General features: G+C 37.3%; 1 protein-coding gene across 4 annotated transcripts in view; it reads left to right on the top strand.

The window, feature by feature from the left end:
• The window catches only part of Abi (tyrosine kinase Abl), a 115,144-nt gene extending 104,770 nt beyond the window's left edge, over positions 1 to 10,374 (top strand). For all 4 annotated transcript variants that reach the window (XM_067158772.2, XM_067158786.2, XM_067158779.2 and 1 more), the window contains exon 8: positions 8,759 to 10,374. In XM_067158772.2, coding sequence (XP_067014873.1) covers positions 8,759 to 8,922 — 164 coding nt within the window. In that variant the 3' untranslated portion in view covers positions 8,923 to 10,374. The remainder of the gene's footprint in view (positions 1 to 8,758) is intronic.
• The last annotated feature ends 3,114 nt before the right edge of the window (positions 10,375 to 13,488 follow it).

The raw sequence follows: 13,488 nt of genomic DNA, 5'->3' as shown, positions 1-13,488 counted from the left end.
GTGAACACCTCATCTGGAAGTGAATAACATCAACTGTCATACTGTAATAGTGGATACACTTAATATTTAAGGTTCTTAAAATTTCTGTGACTTATTATGAAGTGTTTACATATTGAAATACTGTAATTTATTTTGCAAAAATACAGTTTTTGGTAAGTAAAACCACAGAAATCACTGAATTAAACATTTTGTATGCAAGAGCCAGGTGGCTCCAAAATTAATTTATTGCTATAAAAGACAAAAAAATGAAAATTCTGCTACAATACAGACTAAATGTATCAAGGAGGTCATAATTAACATACTGACAGAAATAAGTATTTATACCATCATTCATACCTATTTTATACAGTTTTTTCTTGCTCCTGAAAAGTTAGAAAAAATGGAGCTGCCTGGTTCTTGCATCCAACCCTTCAATTCTCTCCTAATTCCGCTAACTGACAAATCTACCCGCATCATTCGCTCATTTATATGCCTGACGGAAGTTATGTTGTGTACAGTGGTATTCCTGATGAACAGCCCTACCCCACACTCTGCCCTTCCCCTTGTAACACCCGTCAAGTACACTTTATAATCTTGTATCTCTTCGTAGTTATCTCCCCTTACCCGAATATCACTTACTCCTAGCCCATCCAGATGCATCCTCTTAGCTGATTCAGACAGTTCTACTTTCTTTTTTCCATAAGCCCCGTTAATATTGATAGCTCCCCATCAAATTCCATTTCGTTTGCTAAGTTGTTTCCAAGGAGTCCCTTGCCTGTCAAATGGGAGTGGGACTCCGTTACTCCTATAGGTCCGAGGCTTGCTTAAAATGTTCTGAGCTCGGTAAATTCATGAAGCAGGATGCTACCCTACTTACACATAGTCCAAGTGAGGATCTCTCCTCTAATGGGTTATGGACCACCGGTGGATTTTATAGTCCTTCCCGCCTGAGCACAAAGAGGGTCATGACTCAGAATATGTTCGAGATGCCCACTCCCATTCCATAGCAACTGGTATCCCAATTCTCAGGACCACTTACTAGGCCACTCAGTCATTGCCCATGGTTCACGAACTGGGAGGTGACTACAGTAACCCACACCATGAACCAATGATGCAAATAAATAGAAAATATATATTTTGATAAATAATTTTAAAAATTATTTTTCTAATTACTGTATATTACTTTTGGAATGAAAAACCATCATATTTAAAAGAAGTAATAAATTGTGCTTTTAAGGGTTAAATTAAACACACAACAATAACTCTAAAACTACAAAATAGTTCGTAAAATATCAATCAACTTCACAATAAAGAAATCTACAAATATTCACTGGACACATAATTAACAGTTAATATGCATCCTAAAAGTGAACATTCAAAAAAGCAGCACATGGAGCATTGTTATATCAAAACACGTTATCTGACCTCTAGTTCTGTTTTAATGAAATTCTCTTTTTCAGGTATAATTCTGTTAACATGTTTTCTTTTCGAGATAGTTCACAAACTTATTTATTCAGAATTAGTTTCAGCAGACTGAAAAACCTGTTACAAATCAACTGAGTTGAAACTGAAAAGAGATGTTTTCTGATATATTTTTAAAAAAATGTCTTTTGCCACATAATGCAAAGAAGCAAATTGTTCTCTAGCACTTAGAATGACTCCTTGTATGGGACGAGAGGAAAATTAAAGCAATGTTTAAAGACTATCAGTATTTATTTTATTAATAAATAACTACTTTTTTAAAATACTTTGGCAAGTTTTGCTTCAGTCTTTTTCACTTTATTTAATTTGGGCCTTTCCTTGCATTCGTGGATTCTTAGAAGTAGTTGATACTGGTTTCGGTTGCAACATCAGTACTTGCTCAGTTAGCAACAGAAGTCTGAGAAATAGCTGACATCATTAATTCTTCGTGAGGTGCGATTTTCAACATTTCAGAGATATTATGTGTCGTACTTGCTTTATCTAAACCGCGCCGTTCATAACCTGTGTTATGTGTTCGATTTCTGTAGAAAGCGTCACAGTTGCACTTGTTAAGAATGGACTCCACTTGCTCACAAATAATGGACAATAATGGGGGAAGTTTCATCTAATAATAAACTATCAGCTGCTCCACCTTCAGTTTTATGCAGGCTGATCTTATGCTAGACCTCCTGTTAATTTAATCTGCACTTAAAATTGTCATAATGACTTCATTTGCTTTTTTAAGAGTGTTTTAAAAAATAAAATCTCTTGCATTAAACATATAATTTAAATAAAATATAAATAACGAAATTGGTGACAAAATGGCCATCATCTGCAAAATACTTGCAGAAATAAATAACTCGGTTGAGCATGAAAGAACTCCTCTGCCAACGCGACAGTCAGTCTGACAAGGCTCCAAATTTGCTTCATTACCTTACCTGTTTCTTTTTAACCCCTGAAAATGAATATGGGTTGCATGCCAGGTTTTCACTCCATCAGTAAGAAGATATAGTATAAGTTCAACTATGTGAATTATTCCCAAAACAAAACAGAACAAAACCACACCCACAGTCATCATAAATTATGTTGCCAAAATTGACAAACCACAGATGTGCAGTATACCAATAATTTGGATGCACTCAGTCTTGTTTTACATATGGTATTTACACTTATTGCATGTATGTTGAGTGCTCAGCCTGGAAGCTGGTTTGGACCTCAACAGTTCCACCATCAGCCGTCATAGGTGGCCCAGATGTCAGTGAAGAGACGTACTAGGGAAATGAGGAGTGAGGTAGTTTCCCGTTGCTTTCCTATTATCTCAAGGTAATAGTCCGGTTGCCACTGCCTGATGCTACTAAAATTCCTCTTTATCTAGTAAGGATGTGACAACGTGGATGCCCCTTATTTGCTGGGGTCAACCCTAACCTTAATTACACAAACACTTCCTCTTCAGACTGACTTCGTAAGTCCTCCCGGCTTCCAATATTTATTTACACAGGTTGGGCTGACCCCTCGCATCATTCCATTACATTAATATACATGAATCGCCTCCTTGGTTCACCGATTTATGTACAGTACATAGTTTTGAAGGCCAAGCTTCAAAGCGATGATTTTGTATGGATGAGATTGCTGTGCTCTTGAAACTTCTACTTTCTTTAAGTGCTTATTTATACTTAAAAAATAAAATAAAATATTTCTTCTTGTAATTTTAGTAGAGCAGATTATAAATTTGTGTATAGTGACTAAATAGGTTTTACTCATTTTATGATTTGAAAATTATTCTAATTTTAAAGTTTTTACTAAATGGCATAGTAAGTGTAAGTGAACAGTTTAGAAAAAAAGAAATATTTTAAGGCTTTCAAGAGTTACGTATAATTTGTTTTGTTGATGACTGTATTGGACAAATATATCAAGTCCAAGGATTTAGTTTGATGTTTTGGCACCGCTGAAGAAGAGAGTGGTAGCTCTCGTAACATGTACGGTAGATAATTATAATAAAATGTAAGGTATTGACAAGGCGGAAAAATGTTTCATATAAATTTTATTTTCATCGCGTATATCATGGTTGCAATATTTTGATACCATTATGTGGCTAAATGGTTAGCACATGTTGGCCTTCTGTTCAAGGGATCGGGTCGGGGATTTTAACTTTCCTTGGTTAATTCCAATGGTTCGGGGGCTAATCTGCACCCATCTCCAGAGTCCACATGGCATTATTATTGTTCTTGTTTTATTATTATAATTTTTACATGATGAAAAATGTCCAAATACGGTACCCGTATTTTATTTCCGCCCTATATTTTATGTCGCCTGCATTTATTATTTTTCCGTATCCATCGTCATTTTCCCCTCCCCCTTGGAAAATGATGCATCGAGGTTTTACTGTATTCTTTTTGATGAATTATTAAGAAACAAGATGCCTCCCATAATGTAAGAAACATCATCACTCCTACTTCTCCAAGCTCCAATCTTGCCCCGCCTACTCCAGTCCCTCCTTCTATTTCCCCTCCGATCCGCCTCAACAAGGCTGCTTCTTGGCCTTCAAATTCACACGGCGTTCTGCCGAGCAGTCATACACAAGCACAGCATCAGGCCACAGTCCTTCCAACGGGGCGAGCAGGAAATAAGTAGTTCATTTGCGTCTCTCTAATCTTTTTCCTTCTTTAACTTTCGAGGCTTAAAAAGGAATTTTCTAACGTTTCCTTTCTTTTAGACTCCTCACTCAGAACTGACAATTACATCAACTGTCACTGGACTTCTCAATTTCAAGAATCGCATTTGAGAATTTGACGTCTGCTGTCATTATGAGCGAGTTCCCCACCACCAGAAATTTACATCGCTATAATTGTTTCACTCAAGCCTGTTCAACAACTGACTTCTTCAAGACATTTTAGATGAACATTGGGACCCTTATTTTAATTGAAACTGCTATAAAGCTTTTTATGACATAGAGTAACATTAGTGATTTGCTGAACATTTCTTCAAGGATCACCACATCATTTAACCTATGGGCTTTTTAAATATGATTTGTTCACATATATGCACTTTATGTCCCAAGTATTAATGTTTACCTGGGTATTTTAATTTCTTTAGGGAATGTTGTGTGTTGATACCACTTTACTTAGTAACGTTAATTCACTGTATTTTCTGCATGTCAAAACATAGAGTATTTAAAAAACATTCCCGTTGTCAGCTAATAGTTTAAGATTAATGTTTCAATTATGTATAAATTATTCTACATCAAGTAGCTGAAGATGTCCCAAATTATGGGATGAAACTTGTACAGTATTACTCGTTATGTCTTAGTGATTTAATTTCACTGATTCTATGTATTGAGAAGGTGGACTATTACATCTATTGATTATTTGAATAGTTGACGTCAATACAGAATCAAATTTGAAATCAATTTTATGTAACAAATACATTTACAGTTACCTTTCTTTCATAATACAAAATTGGCAACATGTGAACATGTGCCCTCCTCACATTGCTTGAGATGAAATGAAAACCTACAACCTGTTTTCCAGTCATTGACCGGGTCAGGGATGGAATGAATGAAGCAGATATAGGCTTTTAGTACGATGGGGTCGCCACTCCCAGAGTGATTTATTAATGACTGATAGATGCTATGAAATGAGAATGAAGAGTGTTGCTGGAATAAAAGATGACAGGGAAAACCGGAGTACCTGGAGAAAAACCTGTCCTGCCTCCTCTTTGTCCAGCACAAATCTCACATGGAACGACCGGGATTTGAACCACGGTATAGCGGTGAGAGGCCGACGCCCTGCCGTCTGAGCCACGGAGGCTCACATTGCTTGAGATAATGAAGATTTTGAGAAGTCTGTGCAGTGGTTTTCTCAACACATACCATTCTCTGCAAATGATGTTCTGATATCAATAAGTAGTGGCATCGTAGGAACAGTGGATATTAATTGCCACTTGTCTTACGAAATGGTTTGGATGGAATCCCCAGAATTGTTGGTGTTAACTTCAAAAATGTTCAATACAAACGTGGTGGGGAACTCTCTCATAATGACAGCGGACGTCAAATTCTCAAGCGCGATTCTTGAAATGGAAAAGTCCAGTGACAGTTGATGTAATTGTCAGTTCTGAGTGTGACACGACAAGTGCACTCTTTGGTCATGGGAAGACTAAATTTTGCACTCTTATAGGAAAAAACTGACACCTGGAAAAATGTGCATGTATTTTTCAGCCCTGAAGCAACCATTGAACAAGTGGTTAAGGTAGGTGAAGCTTTTCTGATTCGTTTATAACGGGGTAACCTCAGAAACTCTGTATCAAATCTCAATGAATTATGCTACCATCTGTTTACCCAGTCAGCAACAAGAGCACAATCCAGTCCAGCACATTTCTCCCAACTGTGGATGCAGCATGATTTCATGCCTTGAGACGTTACCCTCAGATACAGAAGTGGTTATGATAAGTCCTCTTGAGTGGGACTGCATACCTATCTGATTTGGCCTCTTCCCAAGAAAAATGGAAAAAGATGCGGCTCTTGAATATCTTCATGTGACTGCAAGAAAGGATGTAAGAATGTTTGTGAATGCCAGATAGCAGGTGTGTCTTCCCTGTGCACCTGTTCCCTGGAAGAAGCTTGTGAAAATGTGCCAGACATCTCCCTATTTGAAGACAGAATTGAAGATGAAGATGACCCTCCAACATCCATAAATGAATGTATGAACAATAATATGGAAAATGTTGATACTGAGCTGAATGATAAGGATGAGGAGCATGAAGAGGTCTGACCTAGCCCCTTAAAATGGTAAAACTGTAAACAACATGTTCTGATCTATGTCTCGCTACTAATGCCCTAGTTTTAACATAGTGAGATTAGGAAATGAAGTCTTAAAGGAAGTAGATGACTATTGTTACTTGGGTAGCAAAATAACTAATGGTGGCAGAAGTAAGGAGGACATAAAATGCAGATTAGCACAAGCAAGGAAGGCCTTTCTTAAGAAATGTGTTCACCTCGAACATTGATATAGGAATTAGAAAGATTTTTTTGAAGACTTTCATCTGGAGCATGGCATTGTATGGAAGTGAGGCATGTAAGTATGAAAATTGTGTTTGCGTGGATAATTTTTAATAGCCTTAATTAAAGAACTGCATATCTTGAAATATTGGTCATAGAAATGCATTTTTATGCTACATGTGCAGCAAATTTACTCACCTTTAAAGTTGATCCATATGATGTTTGCTCTAATCACTTTAGTTTAGTAGGTATTTAAGAAAATTTGACAAAAAAATAACAACTTTTAACAACTTTTTGATAAAAACATGATTGTTTGAAAGCCTGTATCTCTATTACTACAATAAACTACAGAGCTGAATTGGGCTCAAACTGTAGAATGAAGGATTTGTTTTGTTAGACCAGCTGTTTAGGGGATATTTCGACAAAACAGAGAAAAGGTCAAAAAGTTTGATGTCTTTCCAATGCCAAGGGGTGCACGGTAGCGATGATTTTGTGTCCACCTCATGCGCTGCTTTCAGTGGAGGGTCAGCCTTGGGATGTGACTGGGTCGTCGACTCCGCAGCCCCATGTGCAGCAGTGTTTGATGAAATGTATGTTGAGAAATATTGGCCCGGTCATCACCATTGTACCTGTTTGGAATTTATTGAACTGTGCTCCATAGTCGCTCCGAATAATGCAAAACAGCCTCCACTTGCCTCTGACATCAATGAGCCACACATGGTTGGGTGACGTGCTGTTGTTTGCCCATCGTTGCACCACTTTCAATACACGCTCACATTAGCAGCATGAGAACAGCCCACAAGTTGTTCAGAGATGTTGGTAACAAGACACGATGCCATCACCATTTTCCCTCTATCAGACACAGAGAGAGCAGCCACTTTTCCCATTCTGATGCTGGAGACACTACTAAAAACAAGCCTGTAGACCTGCTCTATATACACCATGTTACCACCGGGCGAGTTGGCCGTGCGCGTAGAGGCGCGCGGCTGTGAGCTTGCATCCGGGAGATAGTAGGTTCGAATCCCACTATCGGCAGCCCTGAAGATGGTTTTCCGTGGTTTCCCATTTTCACACCAGGCAAATGCTGGGGCTGTACCTTAATTAAGGCCACGGCCGCTTCCTTCCAACTCCTAGGCCTTTCCTATCCCATCGTCGCCATAAGACCTATCTGTGTCGGTGCGACGTAAAGCCCCTAGCAAAAAAAAAAAAAAAAAAATACACCATGTTACCAACATGTCACGTGTTACTCTCCCCACCCCTGGCATGCTAAATATTTCCAGGTTGCTGTGGTCGTAATGCAATGTCTCATTGGTGTAGATGAATATTCTCAACAGGTAAAAACTCTGTTCATTTTCCTAACAAAATGCATTTACACTATTTTCTTTTTAAGGGAGCAGATTTTACATTCACAAATATAGTGTTGATCCTAATACCTTAACCCATTCGCATCGTATTTAATTACCTTAGCAGTTCACTGAGAAAACCGATTTATATCCCGTACTACGGCACACACTGTGAGGACGTGGGCCACGGTGAAGTCGGCACCACAAAAACACACTGAGGGGTCTTATACTTTTAGGATTTAAAAGCACGTAGAACTTCAATGACATATCCACAGCCTATACAAAACTACGGCCCCTCGGGAGGTCACGTGGTCTCGCCTTACACTTGCACACCGTCATCATTTGTATCACTTTCCGTGTCATCTGCACTACTACACGCATCACTCAAACTAAGACCTTCAGGGTCTATTTTGTAGTCACAAACATCACTGTCTTCATAATCGCTCTCTAAAACACTATTAGCTTTCATAGTCCATCTTCATCAACACCAACACATCTGCTTGATGCCATGATTGCAACTGACGTGAATGAAATAATATGAAAAAAGATTCTTTTATCTCTTGTTCCAGAAGTATGTGATAACCTGGAATGCGGGAAATAACCGAAGCCACATGTCTAAGCTTCAGCTCAGAATGCATACAAGTGGCATCTGTGAGTTAGTAACTGAACTACATGTATTGATATACAGCAATGCATCGTCGCGAGCTGAGCTCGTCATTGGATTCATATACCATGAATAACTTTTGCGAGATAGGGTCGTCAAATGATGCGATTGGGTTAACAAAACAAGTTTGTGGTCTTTTTTGTCCTGACCTATTTTTTATTTTTTTTATGGGTGTTTCTAATGTATCTTAGTGTTCTTAAAGGACTCGTAGCTTTCTGTCTGTTAATTGTTCTCTGTTCCATGGTCACTTGTAATTTTTCATGCTAAAATTACATTTTAAAAAGTACGTTACATGCTAATGAAGTGCTTTCATTTCAGTGGTTGCAATATATGATTACTATGCGGACAAAGAAGACGAACTGAGTTTCCAGGAAAGCTCTGTAATTTATGTTCTAAAGAAGAACGATGATGGCTGGTGGGAAGGTGTCATGGATGGCATCACAGGGTTGTTTCCAGGCAATTATGTTGAACCATGTGTATGAGTAATTCTGCTTTGTTTGCTTATGTTAAACATTCACTCTGGGCATTCCATGTATTATGTACCCAATATGCTTCCAATTCATTAGTAATTCCTAAGCTATGTTATAAAGCTGCTCAAAGCCTGAAAAATCAAGGTAGCCTGATGAATACTGAATGAAATACTGTAAAACTATGAATAGGAAGTTATTTATACCAAATACTATATGAAACTAGGATTATTGGTACCATTTTTATAGTAACTAGATCTATTGCATGCCAATAATATTTCTATTTTGATTTGTCCGAGAACATTCTTGCCACTTATTAATGTAGAGTTGTCCTAGAGGAAAGGGAACACGGATTTAGTGTGCAATTGTGATAAGCTGAAGAATATGTTCTAAAACTAAATGTTGCCTTTAAAAATACAAATGTTATTCTTTTTTTATGTAAGTGGTATGATAGGTGTCTGATATCTGGCTTATTGTAGCATTGGACTGCTTACAGAGCTGAATTTAATATCCATTAACAATTCATTTTGTAATCAGCCTTGTTACAATTTTTTTTTAATACCTTACTCTACTTTCCTGGACGATGGGAAGTGTGAAGGTCTGAACTGAATGAGGTTTTGCAAGTGATTGTCAGTTGCCTGTAGTTCATGTACATAAATGCCAGTTTGTCCTTTTCAGATATGTTGCTTTGAGAGTTGCAATTTTTATATCAGTTGAGTGTTGTTATAATAAAATGAAAGAGCAACCAGCTGCAATGAGCTATGATGCATAGGAATAATTTTAATGTAAGAAAATGTTTGGAAAAAGGAGTATAGTTAAACTTCGTTAAGAGGTTTCTGCAGGGGACAACAAAACAGAATGTGTTATGTGAGAAAACGTACTACTGAGTATATGAATAAAAACTCTCCAAAAGGGATATGGAAACACTAGGTGCTGCTTTTTCTGACATGAGGGCATTTTGCATCGTGTACCCATGGGTACAGTGAAAACTATATCATTTCTAAACATGAGACGAAAGTATTAAAAGGTGTGAAAAACATGAGAGAACAAATATGGAAACCTTTTCCGATGGGGCTTATAAAATAACAAGTGTATTGAAAGGTGGGGAAAAACACCAAACAATAAATATGAAAATGTGCACAGGGGCCAATAAAAATATCAAAGTATTATTGCAGATCACACTTCCTAAAATAGATGTTTATTTCAGAGCAGTGGGTTATTAAACATTATTTTCTGGTCACACTCTCAAGACAATGAATTGGAGGTTACACTCAACCATGTGCGACCGGGAGGAATGACTTTGGCCACTATTTTGAATAAACTTGGGCCAACTCGAGTGATCAAGTCAAAACTCGAAGGTGCAAGTTTAGCATTCGCAAGCTCTGCATGCTTTAAGATGCGAACACCAGTCCACTTTCTACAGATTTTAATTTTGTCTTAATAAGTAAGGAATTTCACAAATTTTTCCATATCCATAACTAGGCTATCTTAAGACAAATAAGCACCACGCTAGTCAGTTTCACACAATTATGTTCCTGATCCAGATATAGGCTACCGTATCACACGACAAAACTTCACTGTACCAGCCAACACAAAATAAATTTCTAACTTCTGAATGGAATGCGAAATACAAGCACAAATAAGCTCACTGTGTTATTCAGCAATCTCACAGCTAACCGACAAGCAACCCTGAGAGGCTAACGATTTGCTCCCTGAAGCTGCAACTTATCCTGTGAAGTTCAGGAATTTAAGGCCTTTTTCCTTAATCACGCAACAGCTCTCACCCAAATTGGAAATCACATTTCTTACACAGGGGATGACAAATAACATTTTCAGAGCTAGGAAAAATGTGATTGTAGTAAGCGGTAATAGCAAAAATTCATTACGTGATAAGTGAGGTACTTTCTTGTAGATTTAATATGATGAGAATCGGGACTTCGAATTTACGACGTGCTAAGCGGGAGAATGTGTTAATGAGGAACGCACTAACGAGGTTTCACTGTATTTAATAGATAAACACAGAGATACAGGTATTTATATCTTGGTGTCTTATTTTAGGATATCATACAATATAATATCCTAAATACATCATTATGATGTCTTAAAAGTCTCAAGCAGAGGATATTTTGTTTCCTTCTTGATGAAGTTGCAGAGTAATGGTACTTGTTTGTTGTGGGGATGTTTCTCATTTTGAAGATACTATTTATTTATAGAAAAAGGGTAAGAAAATATATGCTTGTGTTCATGGGTGTCTGCAGGAATTTTCTCAAAGGGATGGGGGAGGCAAATGTACAAGTGACTACTACCGTCACCACCAGCACTTTTACTATTATAATCATCATCGCCCATACTATTTGATTTACTGTAGCTGTCATGGACCTAGGATTATGGATAGATAAAATTCATTACATACCTTCCAGATTTCAAAATTACAGAATTATTTAACATCTTCAGTACCTGTAATATTAACCAGCAAAGGTATAGAATTACTTGTACAAGAATAGGAAGTACAGAATCTTTAATTACTATGTAAAATTTAACTCAGCCTTGCTAGGAAATTGTACATTAGACTTCAAAGAGGAACTGCAGCCTTCTTGACAACTCCCTGGCAAGTGTTGAAATAACTTATTGAATAAATCCATTCTTTTCGTAGATGAAATTTTAATGCAAGCTCGTCATAAAGAGGCTGTTGACTATTTCATTGGTCATTGTTACACACAACCACATTTACACATGGTGTAGGGAACTGAAGGACCTCTCCACCGTGCAAGTTGTATTTACTTTCCATACAACACCATTTTCGGTATGTGGAAACTTAAGCCTCTTGGTGTAGAGATTTCTGTATCAAGGAAAATTTCCTGCAGGGGGAAGGCCCTCCTCCCTTGCGAATGCTCATGATTGTGTTTAACCTTTTTTTCCTTGTATAGATCTCGTCTTTTCCATATGATCCTTTTTTTTCAGTACTGAATGCATATAATTACATGATAAAGTGAAGCTTAAAAATACTCTTCTGTTAATTTTATGAAAATCAGTTAATGGGAATGATGTGTCTATTGCAAGTTCCGACAAGTTAAGTTCTTACTCCTGTTCTTAGAATTTTTGTGCTTGATAAACAGTCTGCCTAGCCCCTCCCCTTACTTCTCCATCTTGTTTGAATTGAGATATATTCCACTATAAGTTCACTTCCTTGCTATATGACGTGGGTTGAGTTGGTACTGTTCTTTCTATCTCGTCAAACCATTGTCCCTTACCAATAAGCCACTTCTATGATATTCCTGGGTGGTATTCATATGTGAGAACAATGTTGTGAATGTTAAATAAGTCTTCTGAGCCTAGACTTCCAAGATTTTCTCTTGCTTGAATATTGGACTTTCCAGTTAGGTCCTGCCTTTCCTCTTGCATCTGATCTGAAAGACTGTTTGTTATTGTGAAGTACTGTATATATATATCTGTGATGATTATTGATGCTTACTGTTTTTACCCCCTTTTCAGTCAGAACCTTTGCTACTTCCTGAATGATATGGTAGTGAGGAAATTTAAATTCGTGCCAAAAATACCATTATTGTTTAGAGGAAAAAATTGGTACATAATGCTGATTGAAGTATTGTAGAAGAAATTCATTTTGGGCCACCCAACTGTTTTCAGTAACAATGAATAAAATGCTAAATATTGATTGGTATTGTCAAAACAGTGCATGTATTCATAACTAACAATTCTTCTTCCCCTTCCCAATTTATAGTGGTCGGCAGTCAATGTAGATTTGGCCCCGTTTTATGGTTGGATGCCCTTTCTGATACTAACTCTATGTGGAAAGATGCATTCACTGTAGTGTGTTTCTGTGGTTGTTGGGTAGTGTGTTTTTGATGTGTGTAGATGAAGAGAAGGGATATTTTCACAAACACCCAGTCTGCAAGCAAGAGGACTTAACCGTATCCAGTTAAACCGGGCCCTTCTGAACTGAAGGCTGCTATGCTGACCATTCAACAAAGGAGTCATACTTATAATTAACAATACCCTTAGGCTGAATTTCATATTATTGAATCTCTACTTCACTTCCATCATTGCTTTATAGGATTTCCATTTGTCCTGATTCTTCATCCATCAGAGTGACAACATCAGAATCTCTCTAATTCTGTCGTCGATGTGTACTGAACATGTGGAATTTTTGAAATGGTATGTCACGTTTATTCCTTTGGTTCAGTTTCTGCATAAAACTGATAATGTCCCATTGCTATGATCACAATATCAACATTACTGGAAAACCACAAGGTTTGTTTTTGTCTTCGAAAAGTCATTTCATCGTGTTTTTCTGTCTCACCATGTCATGTGACACTGCTGTTGAATGCTATGACAATTTTCGGCCTACTAATAGGCTGATGTGTTTGGCCTCATCTTTGACGCTCATCATTACTATTATTATTAATAGGGCTCAAATTTTTGTCATATTTTTATCCTGGGTTATTTTTCCTTGCCTAAGTTAATTGAAGCATGTTTCTAACATTTCTGAACACTACGAAGCAGTTTTTATTGGTCTTATATTTGACCATATTTTAGCGTTATGTTATATTTTGGCCAACTCAT

The sequence above is a fragment of the Anabrus simplex genome, chromosome 1 (genome assembly GCF_040414725.1).
Source record: "Anabrus simplex isolate iqAnaSimp1 chromosome 1, ASM4041472v1, whole genome shotgun sequence".
NCBI classification, from domain to species: Eukaryota; Metazoa; Arthropoda; class Insecta; order Orthoptera; family Tettigoniidae; genus Anabrus; species Anabrus simplex.
The sequence above is the reverse complement of the archived record's forward strand: the minus strand, read 5'-3'. Positions and strand labels throughout refer to the sequence as shown.